General features: G+C 39.0%; 1 protein-coding gene across 1 annotated transcript in view; it reads right to left on the minus strand.

Annotated features, from left to right (window-relative positions):
* stab1 (stabilin 1) overlaps positions 1–17,673 on the minus strand; it is a 169,234-nt gene that overhangs the window by 108,361 nt on the left and 43,200 nt on the right. The window contains exons 25-40 of the mRNA XM_040004521.1: positions 17,284–17,442; positions 16,922–17,017; positions 15,345–15,440; positions 13,971–14,018; positions 13,201–13,334; positions 10,652–10,763; positions 10,109–10,186; positions 9,847–9,948; positions 9,618–9,719; positions 8,392–8,526; positions 6,259–6,387; positions 6,120–6,173; positions 5,724–5,837; positions 5,291–5,486; positions 2,611–2,706; positions 2,468–2,513 (exon numbers count right to left, since the gene is read on the minus strand). Coding sequence (XP_039860455.1) covers positions 2,468–2,513; positions 2,611–2,706; positions 5,291–5,486; positions 5,724–5,837; positions 6,120–6,173; positions 6,259–6,387; positions 8,392–8,526; positions 9,618–9,719; positions 9,847–9,948; positions 10,109–10,186; positions 10,652–10,763; positions 13,201–13,334; positions 13,971–14,018; positions 15,345–15,440; positions 16,922–17,017; positions 17,284–17,442 — 1,697 coding nt within the window. The remainder of the gene's footprint in view (positions 1–2,467; positions 2,514–2,610; positions 2,707–5,290; positions 5,487–5,723; positions 5,838–6,119; positions 6,174–6,258; positions 6,388–8,391; positions 8,527–9,617; positions 9,720–9,846; positions 9,949–10,108; positions 10,187–10,651; positions 10,764–13,200; positions 13,335–13,970; positions 14,019–15,344; positions 15,441–16,921; positions 17,018–17,283; positions 17,443–17,673) is intronic.

Below are 17,673 nucleotides of genomic sequence, written 5' to 3' on the forward strand. Positions count from 1 at the left end.
TTTTTTTGTTTTGTCTTTTTTTGAATCTTATTTATACCTTATCTATTTGTTTTTCCTTTTGTTTTGTTTGGTCCTTTCTCTGCTTTTGTTTTCTCTGTTTTTGCTTTGTTTGTTTTTGTTTGTTTGTTTGGTTGTGGGGTGGGGGGCTGGTTGTGGTTGTTGTTGTTTTTTGGGGGTTATGCTTGTTATGTGTATGGGTCCTGAGATGTTGTTTTTTGTTTGTTTGTTTGTTTTTTTGTGTGTGTGTGGGCAGAGACTGGTTCTCTGCGGTGTTTTGACTAGTGTGGACCTGGTAGGGGGAGAATTCGGGTTGGGGGGTTGGAGGGTATAATGGACATACCACTGTTCTGAAATCAAGATTGACTTAGCTGTTGCTAACTTTGTATGTCATTGTTGAAATCAATAAAACAAAGTTGGAAGAAACATGAGGATTTTCCTGGAAAACTCTCTTTCATGGTTGACAAATAACGGGAAGTGGGGGGGGTTGTTTTATTGCCACAGAACGTATAAAACACTGATGTAGCTACCGTGGTGTCACCCACAGGTTTGTGAAGTCCTGTTTTGAAGCTTTGAGATGAGATCTTGGCATTTGGAAACCAGATATTGCAACAAGGGGTTGATCTGACTCTGAAATGACACACTCACTAACTAATTTAGATTTTTTTAGTTTCGATTCTAATTATGCAAACTGCAGAATTCTTACCCTTTCACTCCACTCATTTATTAGCTCAACTCAGGGTCCGTTATGTTTTTCTTTTTACATTCTTCTTTGTTAGATGGCATCATTTGATATTTTTCTGACATCTCTTATCATTTCTATGCTGATGACATTCAGCTGTGTATGTCTTTACAGCCTCAACAGTTGACTTTGAATACACTGTCCACCTTATGTGACTGCTTACCACAGATAAGTGAGAAGACTTATGCATGACTATCGTTCCTCCAGAATCAGTCAGACTCTTGTTTGTTTTTGCTCATCTGCTGAGTCTGTGTTTGTAGTCTTGATGTAATATTTTATCCTTTGACTCACATGAAAAATGTATTTCACATTTCTATTTCTTTCTTTTAAGGAACAACTCCAAACTTTGATCTAACTCAGCTGAACTGGAGAAATATTTTCATGCATTTGTGTCATCATGCCGAGATTAATGTATTGCCCTCTTTATCGTCTTAGACAAATCATCTCTTTCACACCTCCAAGAGAAACAAAATGCTGCTGCCAGACTCATAACTCCTTAAAGTGGTAAGTGAGCTCATATTTCTCCGGTTTTGTACTCTTCACACTAGCTCATTTGGTTTTAGAACATCATTAAAAATACTAAATAGGTGACTCTGTGAAAGCTTAGAATGATTTTACAAAATCAATGAAATTTTTCATTCAACATCATCTGAAACCACTACTTAGCCCATAAACTTACCTAGAAAGAGTTTTCAGAAGAGGGATCAGAGGGCAGTTTTCCCATAGATTTCTACAGTACTGCAAGTCTTTTGGCAGCCACAGGTATCACCCCCTGGTGCCCATGAAAAATAATGCTGTTTTCCAGCAATTGCAATTTGGATTCACGTTTTACACCTGGAAGATACGTCTGTCTTTTATTCTGCCCATAGCTATTGCTTTGCAGTCATAAAATGGATGTTGTACCGGTACCGAAAAAAGAAGATTTATTCATAACACACGTGAAAAGATCCAGGAAAACCGAGTTAACGATAAAAACGATAACAAAATAACACTAAAAACCGATAAAAACCCTGATTTCACACCTGAGCCTCAACTCTCGCGGCCCGGTACCAAACGACTCACGGACCGCTACCGGTCCGAGGCCCGGGGGTTGGGGACTGCTGATGTAGAGTAAAGAGTAAAAAGTGAGTAGCTCTGAAAAACTGCCAAGGTTCAATGCTGATTAGTTAAACTCAGAACAAACCTCATTTTCTTAAAACCAACAACCTAGCAAAGGCAAGATAAAGAAAAGCAGACCACCAGTGTCTTAAACACCAATATCAACCAGCAACATTCATTTACTTGCCTGGCCCAAGCAGAGAAAAGGCAGCTAATAATATTATAATAATATTATCACTAATTTCCCGCAGCTTTCTCACATGGAGCCTGCAGAAAGAGCTTCATCCACGTTCCCGTTACTATGATGGGAATTCTCTGTTTGGACAGTTACCTGTGGTGCTCTCACATGAGCTTAATTGGACATCCCACAGACTTTAAAGTGCAGAGCTGGCAGGTTAAAGGCTATATGCATCTGCAAATATGCCTATAATGGATATTAACCCGCTTTTGGACCATGTTATCAAAACCTGACTATTAATGAGGTGTGCAGAATTAAAATTTAAGCCTAACTGTACTGGGTAACACTGAGTTCAAAAAGAATATTATGGTCAGTAAATATAATATTTGTTGTTTTTTGTGCTTGTGCTGTTACCATCATGAAACACAGCAACTGAGGACACATTGACTTACTTGGCGTTTTCGTCACACACACCTCCACAGGCGTCATCTTTGATCTCTGAGACACATAACACACACACAGGTTTCAGGTGATGACAGGTCAGAGAAAATATGCGTGGTTAAAATTTAATTGTTCCTTTGTATAGACGTCTTACCTAGAGAGCAGGAGGCTCCTTTCCAGCCTTTATAACACACACACCTGCCACTTCCTGTCAGACCATCCTCACACTTCCCGTTGGCACAATTACACTCTGCAACACACACAGTACAACTCATAACTCCCTCCTTGACTTTATTTAGTTAATGAAGTGTTAGTCACAGGTCTGTTAGCTTTATGAGATTATTTTGCTTTGCTAATAACAGATTTATTAGCAAACTTGAAGCTGGTTTTCTCTGTCCTTGCTGCCTGATCAAAGCATCAAACCCCTGCAGCTACTCCTGCAGTATGGATGAGTTTTTCAAGCAAAAATACCATTTGATTTTCAGTTGTGGCAAACCTGTCACCTACTAGCTTTGCCTGGTGAATGTCTTGATGCATGCTCAATCATCCAGCGAAGGAAATCACAAAAAGTTGTTTCTGTTCATCAGGACATCACGTTTTCAGTGGGAGAAACTTTTTTCACTTGTGTTTCAGTCACTGAAGCAGTGGAGGTTGTTCGTAAGAGGTTACAGGATGACCCCAATCTCAGCAACAGGACCACTCTCAGCACCAACCAAGTGTGTTTGCTTTTGGAACTGTGTCTTCATTCCACATATTTCACATACAAAGGTCAGTGCTACAGGCAGAAACATGGGTGTGCCATGGGTTCCCCAGTTTCACTCATTGTGGCTAATTTGTACATGGAAGAAGTGGAAAAGAGGGCTTTGCTATCCTACCCTGGAACACCACCAAGTCATTGGTTCAGGTTTGTGGATGACACCTGGTTTGAAAATCAAATCTAAGGGCGTACCACAATTCACGGATCACAGTAAATCGGTGGACCAACACATCAAATTCACTCGGGAAGATATGAAAAATGAGACTGTGAGATTTCCATCAGTAAGTCTATCAGGAGACATTTAAAGTTAACGTGTACTGTAAACCTATGCATATGGATCAGTATTTAAGGTTTGGGTCTCATTATTGATTGGAGCACAAACTTGGTGTCATCGGGATGCAACACAGAGCAAACACCATCTCCACAGACAGCACGGCTGGAAACAGAAGAACATCACATCAAGAAGGCCCTGAGTAAATGTGGTTATCTCAGCTGGACATTTATCAAAGCTGGGAAGGCGCTTAAAGAAAGCTCCAACCGATTCAGGAGAGAAGGACAACTGCTGCAAAAGCAAAAACCTGTAGTGATCCCTTATGTGTCTGGAGTATCGGAACAGTTTAGATGCTTTTTTTTTTTTTTTTTAAACGCTGCATCTTTGTGGCTTTTAAACCCCAAAATATGCTGCGCCAAAAATCCACGTGGATCGCGTCCCCCGACACAAACAGAGTAATATAGTGTACACTGTTAAGTGCCAGGAGGATTGCCATAATATATACATCAGGGAAACCAAACAGCCTCTGGCTGAACGGATGGCACAACACAGAAGAGCTACCTCGTCCGGCCAGGACTCCGCAGTCTATTTACACCTGCAGGCCAGTGGACACTCTTATAGTGACACATCTTGGACAGGGAGGAACGCTGGTTTGAGCGGGGAGTCAAAGAGGCCATTTACTTGAAAAGGGAAAGACCATCTCTGAATCGAGGAGGGGGTCAAAGGGTACATCTTTCACCATCTTACAATGCTGTGATTGCAGCCATTCCCCAACTCTCTGTGAATGGTACTCATGGCCATTGATCAACTGTTGTTGATCAGTGATCAATAATCAATGGTCATGACAATTTGCATATTAATGATCAAGAAACCGGCCTCACTAGCCCATTGTTTATCAGTGGTGCTAGTTTTGAGCAATGAGCTTTTGCCAATTTCTATATTTTTAAGTCACATGATTGTAGTCCAAAGTGTTGCATAAACAATGACTTGGCCAAGATTATGTCAATTAGAAATCACTGTAGTCAGATGTAACAGGACTCAAACCTTGCAAAAAGTTTCACTTTGGTCTCATCACTCCACAGAATATTTTCCCAAGAGTCCTAGGGACCATCAAGATGTTTATTTGGCAACAATCCTTTATGTTCTTTTTGGCCAGCAGTGCGTTTTTCCTTGGAGCTCTCCCCTTGATGCCATTTGTCTAGATTGGCATGAAGATGAAGGTGCTCAGGGCAGAGCTGTTTACTCCTTCACATTGAAAGGAGCCAGTCGAGGTGGTTCAGGTATTTAACTAGGATGCCTCCTTGATGGCTACTAGCGGAGGTCTTTGGTGGAGGTCCAACCTGGAGGAGACCCCTGATCTCACAGCTCATGTCAGGGTTTGCACAGGAGTGGGTGAGGGAGATCTAAGATGGATGGATCCTTTGTTGTTGTTCACAGGGCTGTTAGTATTATAGATTTTTTTTAGCTGTGTAAGATTGCGTCTCAGAAGCTCAGTTTTTGTTATAATCAGAAGCTGGGGACTAGGAATGCCGTTAGCACTTGAATGATTTTATAAACAGCCCTAAAATGATGATGTAGAAAATCTAGCAAACGTAGTTAAACAGCATTGATTTTGACATGTCGAGTCTCGTTTGTCTCTTCTCCACATCTACAGTCAATACACCTAAATATTTATTTAGCTGTTTTTCCACCGTCACCGGGTAACGCCCCCTTGTGACAAATATAAAATATGGCAGACAGGAAATGCTTCACTGTGTGTGTGTGTGTGTCTGTGTTTGTGCGTGTGTGTGTCTGCATGTTGCTCACTGGAGGAGCAGTTAACTCCGTATCTCCCCGGCTCACAGTCCTCACACGCAGTTCCATGGAAACCCTCGTAGCACTGGCACTCGCCATTGCCATGGTTACCATCATGACACTCCCCGTGATTGGAGCACCAGCTGCCGACGTCTCCGGGGCATTTGAAGCACTCGTGGCCATAGTAACCGGGGCAACAGGAGTGATCCTGCAGGGCAGACAAATCCATGACATCATCATTATTATTATGATTATGATGATGATGATGATGATTATTATTATTATTATTATTATTATTATTATTATTATTATTGAATTTAAAACATGTACACAATGTTGTGTCAGTGTTGACGGGTGTTTCTAGCTGATTATTATGCATTTATCAGGTTTCATCAGACCCTTATGAAAAGAGCCATAATGTTTATGGAAATAAGTTTGAGCAGACCATAGTGGTCCGGAGACATTTGATGACACAGCCCAGCACAGACTTCCTCCTGGATCCGACCCGCTTCTTGTACCTACAGTTGGGTTGCATGTTGGCTGGAAACTGTTTTTTGATCTGCAGCATAAAGATTACACCAACATCAGGAATCATCAACATAAACAGGCAGAGGTGAATAAAAGAGCCTGAAATGCTGAAAAACACTAAACAGAAAAACCCGATGACTTTAAGAACAGCGACACGCGTCATACAATTACAACCCTGCTCCCTTTCAGGTCCCTTTTGTAAAGTATGAATGCGTTAATTTTGGAGTCATTTTTAAAGCTGTTAAAATTACTTTTGGAAAAGCTTGAGTTTCAGTTATTATGTCCACCCCACGAACTATAACAGTTTTCTTACTGGTTTGTGATAGAAAATGCATCGGGGTGGTCCATCACAGTCTGTACATCTTCCCTGGAGACAGAAAGGAGAACAGAGAGGCTGGAGTAACTCTGACAAACAAACATCCATCTATCCCATCCCTTCTCTCTATCCTTACCTCGACCTGCAGGTAGGTCATTTTGCTGCATCTGTTGCGGCGGACTTTGAGGACCTGAGGGAGCGTTATGATGACTCCGTTCTGGGTTACTGTGACGCTCCCGTCAAGAGGAATGTCATTCACAACTGTCTGGAGTTCAAGAGAAGAAGAAACACACCAATCTTTTTTTTTTACAATGAATCTTTTATACAAAACAAAAATAACGATCATCTTAGCTTAGGGAGTCAGTTGACAGTGGTTCTTTGGTCTGCTTCCGCACTACAGGAAATACTGTTGTTGAGCAGTAGTGGTGTGCGGATCGATACTGAAATATCGATTCTTCCGATACCAGCAATTTATGTTCTAGAATCGATTCTCATATTATAATATCGATATTTTAGTACTCTGGGGTAAATTTGTAGTTTTTCCATTAAAATGAACGCAGTGGAAAGAAACTATATAATTTGGATCGTCTAATTTGGAAGGAACTACTTCCTCTTACGCCTTTCATAGTCATATGTGAAATACGGCTGTATAAATGTGTCGCAGCCCCTGGCGTGCACACTCACAACAATGGCTAAGCGCAAACAGAGTTATGTGTGGACGTGTTTTACCTCCACAAACAGCCAAGACGCGGTTTGTGATATATGTGGCAAGACAGTGAGGTGTTGTGGCAACACCACTGACCTCGTCAAACACCTCGGAGTAAATCATATCACAGAATATGATGAGCTTATGTTGAGGCGAACTGAAGAGGAGGAGAGGGGCAGGTGCTGCTAGGGCGAGACAGACGTCTCTCGCAGAGTCCTTTAGTGCTGCAGGCAGGCAACATGCTCAAATAGCTCACAACGTCAGGTTTTTGTTTTTGTTTTTTTATTTCTATATGATTATTCTGCATTATTAAGCAATAAAAACAAGTTGTCTGATGTCCTCTAATCATTATGAAGCAATATGGTTATGTTATTATTACAATTACATAATACAATTATATATTGTATTATGAAATACAATGAAACAAGTTTTTGTACAGAGTATCGGTATCGGATCAGTATCACCGATACCACCCTGAATTTTACTTGGTATCGGATCGGAAAGGAAATCAGTGGTATCGCACATCACTATTGAGCAGGAGTTCAAAGTCAGTGTAATCCATCATTACACTGACTTTTTACTTGTCAATTAAAAGGTCAGCACATTCTGAAGGAAAACTCCGCCATACTGTCTATTTTATTCTAAATTTGATCGTAATTTAGAAAATGAAAATAATGCTGCACTAAATTTGACTTAAAACTAACACCTGAGACCAAAAACTAATGAGGAAAACACTTACTAACTGAACAGATCAAAAAAGCAGCAGGTACATTTTCCCACAGAACTCAATGCAATTGGACTTAGTTTTACAACCAAGCGATGCCCTCTGATGCCCTCTCTAGCGAGAATGTCCATTTTTATGGTGAATATGTTCTATTTTCCATTTTATTATATTTCCATTTTCCACTTTTCACAAATTTCAACATCAGCAGAGTCTTTCTCCCTGTGGTTACGGAGCCACTCATTCCCTGCTGCCTTTTCTTCCTATGTCACTGTATGTCTCGTCTTACCTTTTTTAAATCTGCTAGTTTGCCTTCTGGATGTTTAAGTTTTAGCACTCATTAATTGTGAGGTAATGGTAGAAAAATGGGGCTTTATATGGAGCTGGATAAAAAGCTCAACACAACAACCCAGGCAGAAAATTATTTCAGTTTTTATTACGTGACATTATTGTGCAGCTCCTGGCAAATTACAAGGTTACATTACCTTAGTTGTCGTTAAACTAAAGTATAAAATCATTTTATACTTTTACTGAGAACTTCTGGGAAAAACACGACCTAGACTACTTTTGTCCTTACAGTTGGTTTATTGTGTTACTACCACTGCAGTGTCATGCTGCTGTTTCTACAAATTAAGAAGTCTCTTAAAAATGACAGTAGCTCTTATAAATCCTGCTGCCTGGAAGCTGCAGGTATTAAGAAGATCTTACTCAGTATTTCTTCTATGTTGTCAGAAATATCATTATTGTAAATTTTCTTTGAATATAATGATATAATTGTGAGGCTGTATGACCCACCACTAGTTTCATGGCTGTTAAGCTGGTGTCAGTGCAGTTATTGTTACCTGGTTGTTGTTGTCCAAGTGGAACTGGACCTGGTACTCAGTTCCAAGCAGAGTGCTTTTCAGTGTGCCATCAGGCAAGCGGTCAGGGAAGAGCAGCTCATTAAGAATCACATGGTACTTGAACACATCAGAGTCCTGGACAGATGGAAGACAGAGGATTTATTTATAGCCAAAGACAAGAGTTGCAGTGGATCATCTCACCAGCAGGAAGAGAAAATAGGAGTGGACATGATGGTCAACTACAAAAAAAATTGTTAATGCAACAAACATTTCACTTTATACACAAATTAGAGCTTTGTTATAAACAGTATGTGAGTATCTAAGATAAGCTCTTAGTAGCCCATCTTTAAGATACTGTAGTTCAAACACAGCAGACCAACATAAAAACATCCTGTGCCAAATTAATACATAGCCTGGTTTATAGACATCAATTCTCTTTCAGATATTTCCTTCCTCTCCTGACAGGGAGATATCTGACACAAAAAGGTGATTCATTATTTTGGTCAGTACAAACAAACCACCTTAGTACCATTGTTTGCTGGGAATGCTCACTTCATTTTGCGTTATATGAAACAGCTCAATTATTATTTGATGTGGATGTTCGTAATGTGTGTCAGTCTGAATTTCACCACTTTATTCATTTAGGTTGCACAATCCACATGTTGTGATGCCAATAAATGTTTTCACATACGTAAATAATATTAAAGGTACTTTTTGTAATTTCCCTCTGCAGATTTTGGGTTAATGTTCACCACCAGGAGGTGCTGTTTTACCAGTGGATGCATTGAAATATTTTTGCACGTATGCTGCCATTTAATTTGTAATATTTTTTTTTCGCCCTTCCTCAGTTTCTCAAGAAGGTTTGCCTTTTTTTGTAAATAAGAAATTAAATAATAGTTATACTGACCCGCTGTACCAGTTAATGGCTTTTGTGCAACTGGTGTTACACAAATATACAGATCAGATGTTTTAAACTCAGCTGATATTCTAACACCTAATGATCGTTACATAAATGTTTTTGGACATAAACTAAGAGTGGTTGCTCCTTTACATTTTGTTAATAGATTTAGCTCATTTCTGAATTATTTGAGTTATTTTTAAAAATGAGAAATGTATAAATACTTTAAAGGTTGTATAAAACAACCTTTAAAGTATCCATTTTCTTGACAAGTGTTTGGAGGTTTTGCAGAATAGCAGCTGTCCACTGAATTATATTATTGACCTACCAGGATGGAGGTGTTAGTCCTGCTAAGATGCTGCCTTATAGCCTCATCTGTTGGCAGCAGAAGTGTAAATGACTCAGTAAGATTTGAAGACAGGTTGTACATCTGAGAGAAAACACACAGGAAGTTAATTAAATGTAATAATAATAATAAGAAGAAGAAGAATAAAACAAGATTAAAAATAAAAAAGGATTACATCTTATCACATGATGCTGAGATCAGACAGACTTACCAGAACATACTCTCTGAAAAGCGTGAAGTTGGAAGAGGAGTTTAGGAAAGCCATAAGTGTGGGAGGCTCAGGTGGGAGGTCTGAGAGAGGCGGAGCCAGAATCTGACAACAGACAGACAGAGAGAAAGGTGCTCTGTATGTGTAGATGGAGAGAGAGTAAACTAATATGCTAATAATGTTATTTATTCACATCATTATTTGCTCTGCATGAAAAAAATCTGTATTTATTTCTTTTCATTTCACTGTAAAGATTCACGTGTACCTTGTCTATGACGTGGAGATAGCCATTGATCGCAGGTAGGTTGGGGGTGAGGATGGATGCTTTTCCAATTTGGATGACCTGAAACACACACGCGCGCGCGCGCACACACACACACACACACACACACACACACACACACACACACACACACACACACACAGCCGAAAAGGTAAGGTACAATAAAATGGATCCAAAACAATAATGGTACTGACTGAAGTTATTCTTATAGATTTTCCTATTAAAGAATTAAAATGACAGAATGATTTTGATTGAAAGATTGACTGAATTGATTGAATGACTGAAATGATTTTTCTCTCTAATTTTGTTAAAGTATACCACATTTGTCTGTAAGCGCCAGTTTAAAGAGGATAAAATGCAAATCATTTCCATAGAAACTAGTTATATCTAACATGAATGTAGTGACATGAATACCCTTGTACACCTGCAGTTTCTACATCAGGCAAACCTTGTGAACACAAAAAATCTGAGTAAACCCACCAGAATGTGTAGTTATGTGGTGAGACACAACTGACCCACTCTTACCCCACTGCTGTTGCTGATCTCCCACTGAGTGGGTAGGTTTAGAGTTGGCAGTCTTTTGCCCACCATACTGCCCAGATCTTCCACAGAGTAGATCCCCTTCAACACGTGGGCCCTGCAACCAAAGGGAGCAGTAAATAAATGAAAAGTTTTCTAAAACACACAACACGCTCCAGGATCCTGTCAGCAAAGGACATGTGGTCTATCAGATCAGCAGTTCCTAATTTAAACAGTACAGAAATGTTTAATTTTTACAGTCTTTCAGATGCACCACCAACATCTTTACTGACACAACTATCAGTGAGGGAAATGCTTATTTGAACTCCTGCTGAATTTGTAAGTTTGCTCAATTACAGAAGACCTGGTAGTTTCATTTTAATTGAGACAGAGAGAGAATCCAGAAATATAAAAGAAAAAAACACAGAGTACATGAAACTCGCATGTCACTGAATGGAATAAGTAATTCATCACCAAGCAAAATATGACTTAGTACTTGGCGGAGAAACCTTTGTTGGCAAGCCAAATGGTAACTTGTAGTTGGTCACCAGGTTTGCACAGATCTCAGGAAGGACTTTGGCCCACCCCTCATTACAGAAACATTCTAAATCCTTTTTGTTTCTTGGATGCTGCTTGCCAACACAAAGCTTCAGCTCCCTCCTGACCAGAAAAACAGCCCCAAAGCATGATGTTACCACTTATGTGCTTAACTGTGGGGATGGTATTCTTTGAGTGACCCTCAGTATTTCTCTTCCTCAAACACAGCGGGTTGATTTGATTTTGGTTTAATCTGACCACAGCTCTTTGTCTCAAACCTTCTCTGAATCATTTAAAGGTTCATTGACAAACTTAAGACTGACGTGTACGTGTGCCTTTTTGAGCAGGGTGACCTTGTGGGTGCTGCAAGACCTCATTTATGGCACAGTGAGTAACCATTGCTGTTCTTGGTGTCTGTGGTTGCTACTGCCTTCAGATCATTAACAAGCCCCTCCCACATAGTTTTAGGCTGATCCACCTTAGTTCTCAAGATCATCTTCACCCCATTGGGCAAAATATTACATGGAGCTCCAGACTGAGGGTGATTCCTAATCACATTTCTATTTTTCTTCTATTTTCTATCATATCTGAATAATTTTTCAGTTGTCGTCTTCACACCAAGCTTCTTGCTGATGGCCTTGTAGTCCATTCCAGCCTTGTGCAGGTCTACAATATTGTCTTCCTTTGGCAGATAAGGAGTTAAAATCAGGAATCTCTGTAATTGATTGATTGTAATATTTTTGCCACATGGGCATAGAGCCAATCTGTGGGAGCCAGAATTTTGGCTGGGTTATGGAGGATTGTATTTAGTTAGGTCTGCTATAGGTGAAATGCTATAGGTGAAATGCAGCACCACTTAATCTGGGCAACTGACCTTTGAATATCAGTTGGACAATGGGGAAGAGGGCGATGGGCTGGGGGTTCATATAATTAATAAATATTATGCTATACATTTAAATACAAAGATCAGAGATCGTAGCGATAGCAAATATCCATGAACACTATACTGATACAATACCCAAATACTTTACATACCGATCTGTAGAACAAGAGATTAACATTAAACTGTGCTTCTCTGTGGCAGCTCACCTGCCTCACCTGTTGTGAAATACTATTGGCTACTGACTGATTATCTGTATGTGTTGGGTATAACTAAATAATTATCAGTCACTGCTGCTGTGTCTTATGCATAAATGGATCTCTGTCTTTGGAGACACACCTATGGATCATATGAGGATTCAAGTATTTAATAAACTCAAACAGCTGTAAGCAGTGTGAAAAGATAAGGTAAGGTAAAAGCACATCGCACATGCCTAAGGCGTGATAGTCAGCAATTCAGGTAATATGTAAATGTGGCCACAAGCAGAATACAGCTCAGGCTTCTTATTCTGCAGGCTAATGTGGAGAGGAGACGCCTTTTAAGCAAAGTAAGATTTCCTCTGGCCACATGCTGCCCATATCTGCCAAATCTCAAGCGAATTATACTGTATCCCTTTAAATCATTCTATCTCTGTGATTCATTAAGAAAACGATCATACAGACCTTAAACTAGATTGTGGTGTTAGATAAATGAGTCACTGTCTATAGCTGTCTCATCAAATTTACAATGGCCTGGAGAAAACTTTGGAAATACTCATTTCCATACACAGAGATTCTCTGTAACTTATCATAATACCCCCGCAGACTCCTGTCAGCTGGTTTAAAAATCACTTTAATTTTTATATTGCACTAAAACATAACAGAGTTTAAAGACAAGCATATTACTATATAATACAGAAAAAAATAAAACATAACAACCAAACAAAAGAACAAAGAAGATTAAAATTCAATATAAAATCAATATTTTAAAAAGTCTACAAACAGAAAAGTAAACTAAATTTCTTAGTTAGACTTTGTGCTAAGCTGGCTCCATTTTTATTTTGTGTTAGAAACACTGATTCTGTCACACAAACTTCATGCACTGGCATGCTTTGTCTGAGCTCAAGGATCAGTTTTAATGTGTGTGTGACTTTACTAACCGCAGAAAGTAAGGCAGGTGGTGTCGGGTGTTCCAGAATAAGTTGTCAGCTGTACTCATGTTCCTGAGAGCGTCTCTAGTAGGCACCAACACAGTTAAGTTCCCATCCAGGTCCTCAAAGGCATGACTGAAACGCTGATCACATGACACCGTATACAGCTTAGTTATCATTGGAGCAGAGTAGTTTATGAAAACAATGAGCAGGTGGACCTACAGAAGCTTCACCTGTGTCAAAGGTAACACTCATTCTGGGTAGGTGTCTAATTGTTTTGGCTGCCTTGACTCCATTGGCTGGTAAATTTATTCATATTTTTTAACTTTTAACAACACTTTTGCCACTACAGTGCCATGCACAACAATAGATGAGAAAACCATCACACAGTTGACAAAACAGCGATTTCTGTAAAGGCTTCCCTTTCCTGTCAAAAACATATTTTTACAGCAGGTGGAAATGTAGAATATTTTATAAAATCAGTGTGCGTTTAAGTTGACACATATTCTTTTAACAGGCCAAAATGCACAGCAGTAAATGTCTTTAGCTTATGTGTCAGTCTCTACACCAGTCTTCTGAGAGGCTCAAAACAGAAAGGAGGGAGCTGCAGGAGAACAGCTGTAGAAGGGGTGAAAATCCCAGATTTCTACCTATTTTCAACATCAGTCACTAAATTAGGAAACTCGCCAGCTATCAAGGCTTTAATGTAGTTTAACTTTGAACCGAGAAAACCGACGAAGTTCAATAACTATAGAGTAGTTTGTCTTCCTCTTACTTACCTGAGTCAGCCGGTAGAAACTGTACATCTTTACATTCATCTCCAGCTCCTGCAAACACACCCACAGAAACATAACTGTGTAATGAATTACAGTTAATGAATCAAGTCTGAAGTAATACAAACAATAACAGAAATATTTTAGAAATCTTGTTTAAAAACATTTTAAAAAGTAAGAACTAGATTGATATTTATGAGACAAATAACAAACTGAAGCCAAATATACGCACTGGACTTCTCTAAGGAGTCAGAAATTTATCAAGCGTAACATTCAACCAGTAAAACATTTTTTTCTGTTCAGAAAGGCAAAAAAATAACTGCAATCTGGCATCTTAATTAAAAAAAAAGAACTAAACCCATGCCCAGACATTTGACTTATAATAATGGATTGGATTTATATAGCGCTTTTCAATGCCACTATTCATTCACTCACTGGTGGAGGCAAGCTACGGTTGTAGCCACAGCTGCCCTGGGGCAGACTGACAGAAGCGAGGCTGCCATATTGCACCATCGGCCCCTCTGGCCAACACCAGTAGGCGGTAGGTGAAGTGTCTTGCCCAAGGACACAACGACCAGGACAGAGAGCCCGGGGATCAAACCAGCGACCTTCCGGTTACAGATACGCTTCCCAACCCCCTGAGCCACGGTCGTATAAGTCTATATAAACTTATATAAAACATATATCATATGAAAGAGCATGGAGAGGGCGATCCAACACACGTTTTTTCAATTAGATGCCCTATGATGTCACAATGATGCAATAAACTTTGCAAAACTCATGAATGCATCTTAAAATCTTATTTTTTTTTATATATAGAGGCTAAAGATCTCAGCCAATTGTGCTACAATCATATGAGTACAAATCATAAAATACAGCATTTTAGTATGTAAGGTTTCAAGGTCAAAGGTCAAAAGTCAGACATCAATACGTTGTTTTATAAGCAGGTTAATGCCAGCCTGTTATAATAGAAACATCATAAAACAGTTTTATTATATCCTTGCTCGTGTTCTCTGAGTGCTCATGTTAAATTTATTTTTTCTGCAATAAATAAACTAATAAATAATTTACATTTTTTTCCTTTTCTTTTGCAGCCTGAGGACCGGCTACATATTGGCCACATGTATGCTTTTTTTTTCTAAAGCATAAAAACTGAGTGTAACCTGAAAAATGTTGTATGGTTGAAATGAAATTAAAGCACCTGCAGTAAATAAATATAAACGGCCTTCAATCCAGATTATGAAAAAGATATTAGTTCCACACTTTGACTGTCTTTCATTTTATTTTCACTTAACATAGTGAAACTGATTTGGCTCACCATGAAAGTGAATGAGTTCAACTTATATAACCACAATGGATCATAATGAGCTAAGTATTTACGTCAAGTAATGATCCGTAGCAAATGTTTCCGTCTCCAGCGTAGCCGTCAGGACAGGTACAGGTGTGACCTCCACCATCTGTCTTCTCACACTTTGCCTGACATACAAAAAACAAAACACACACACACACACAGAAAGAGAGAGAGAGAATTATAGGATGCTAATCTAAATTAAACTAAATTTGTGGCATCACAAAGTACTCACAAGCTAATTTTTTGTTTTACATGCAAGAATTTCCTTTGAGATAACAGTTGATGACATCGCCTGTACCAAACATAATGAAAAGTTCTGACATCAATAAAGATGAGGTTTGACAAGCATTAGAATAGTTTTCAGGTTTTCCAAGAGCAGCTGCTAGAGTAGGCAGAGACCACCCTCACTAACTTGTGATGCAGACCCAGTAATTCTGTTCTACGAGCAGGGCAGAAAAGAGAAACAAGGTTTATGCCTACTATGCTCTCAAGGGATAAAGATTTAAACTTTAAAAATAGAAAAGCAATAATACTATGGTCTCTTCAATGACTAGAAGTATGAACTATTTTCTACAAAGTGTGACCATAAACAGCTTTTCTACACACAGAGGGATGCTTTCTTTGTTAGCATACACAGATCAGGACCTCGAATCAACTGTAATTATTTGATTCATCTGGTGAAAGTGGCTGCTCTGACTATGGGTCTCACTAAGGTTGCTCTCATCATATCCCCAATACAAAATGCCAAACAAGGAAAAAATTTCATGTTGGGAAAAGAATCACAAGCTCTCTAAAGATTTAATAAAATTCATCCAACAGACAAAGACTTCAAATACTTTCTTGATGTCTGATCAAATCTCATTATGCTAATAAAAACATTTTTCACAATCTTTTAGCTATTTTACCTAATTTTTTCAAACTAATTTCTTTTAATGATCATCATTAAGATATTTTTTCCTAATTGCACCTTATTTGCCCTGCAAGTAGAGTTCCTCTGTAGTTATATACAAACGCTAATTGATGGGACTGAATCTTTACCTTTAAACTTAATGGATTTACACTGTTGATACATTTTTCTGAATGCAGAGTTAGTGTAACCCATCAATGAGAAAAGCTACAATTATCATTATTGAGTGCTAACCTCCAAGGCTTACATTGAAGCTTGAGGCTGGCTCCAAAACAAAGCCAGTCCCGTCAGACTCCTATGTTAAAATACCCAACTTTACAGCATTAAAACTATTTAATGCCTGTTACAATGGTACCAGGCTCTATAACTAATTTTCCCCATTAATAATAACTATACATCTTATATATTTGGCTTAAAAGTTAGAGGTTTTGACTAACAGGTGTGCTGACTTGGACAACTGTAGCTGTAAGTGTCTGCTAGGCTTCACCTCCTGACTCACTGAACTGGAGCTACACTCTACATGGTGTTTGTGCTGCTGATCACATAACACTACAATCTCATTCGAAACCAACATGCTTTATTTAACCCAAAAGTTGGGAAATTGTGATCTATGGTTATTATTAGTCATTCTTACTTGGCATATGTGTTCATGTGTGTGTGTGTAGGTGTGTGTGTGTGTGTGTGTGTGTGTGTGTATACCAGCTCATGGCAGCCTCCGTTCTTTTTTAGGCAGGGGTTGATGAGGACACACACCTTTCCATTGCCCATGTATCCAGTTTTACAAACACAGTCACTCTGCAGATGGAGAAACAGTCAGATGAGAAACAGAACAGCCTGACAGCTGGTTAATAACCAGTTATTTTTGCATATACAATGGTGAATTCTCATATTTGCAACTTTTACATAATGTGGTCAGCATATATACAAGTGATCTCTGGTTAGTTTTGGCCCAGGATTTATACTGAGCTTCTATACCGGAGTACAAGAATCAAAATATGGAGCTGAAAATTCACAATGAACATAGTTCAAAGTTTATCCTATCACAAATTTTAAGCACCGACCTGTCCGGGTCCGATGTGTTTACAGTCCGCGTTGGTGCTGCAGCTTCCTCGACTCTCCAGCAGACAGTTGTTGATCTCCACACACACTCTGCCATCACCCGTCCAGCCCTCAGCACACACACATGAAGCATTACCTGGACCCGCATACACACACTCAGCCTGCAGAGAAAGAGGATGTGTCAGAAAGACAAGAACACTGCACTGAATGAGCTTATCTTTATGATTACTGAAGGTGAAAAGTTAAATAAAATCACACACATTAAATAAATATAGCAGAACAACAACACATAAAGCCAGATTTACAAAAAAAAATGTGACAAAACAGTATGTGAGCATAATCCCCAAAAAGCTTTCATAGTTGTTGTTAGTTAGTTGATAGCTATTTTTTAA

The sequence above is a fragment of the Simochromis diagramma genome, unplaced genomic scaffold (assembly GCF_900408965.1).
Source record: "Simochromis diagramma unplaced genomic scaffold, fSimDia1.1 OVJJ01000320.1, whole genome shotgun sequence".
NCBI classification, from domain to species: Eukaryota; Metazoa; Chordata; class Actinopteri; order Cichliformes; family Cichlidae; genus Simochromis; species Simochromis diagramma.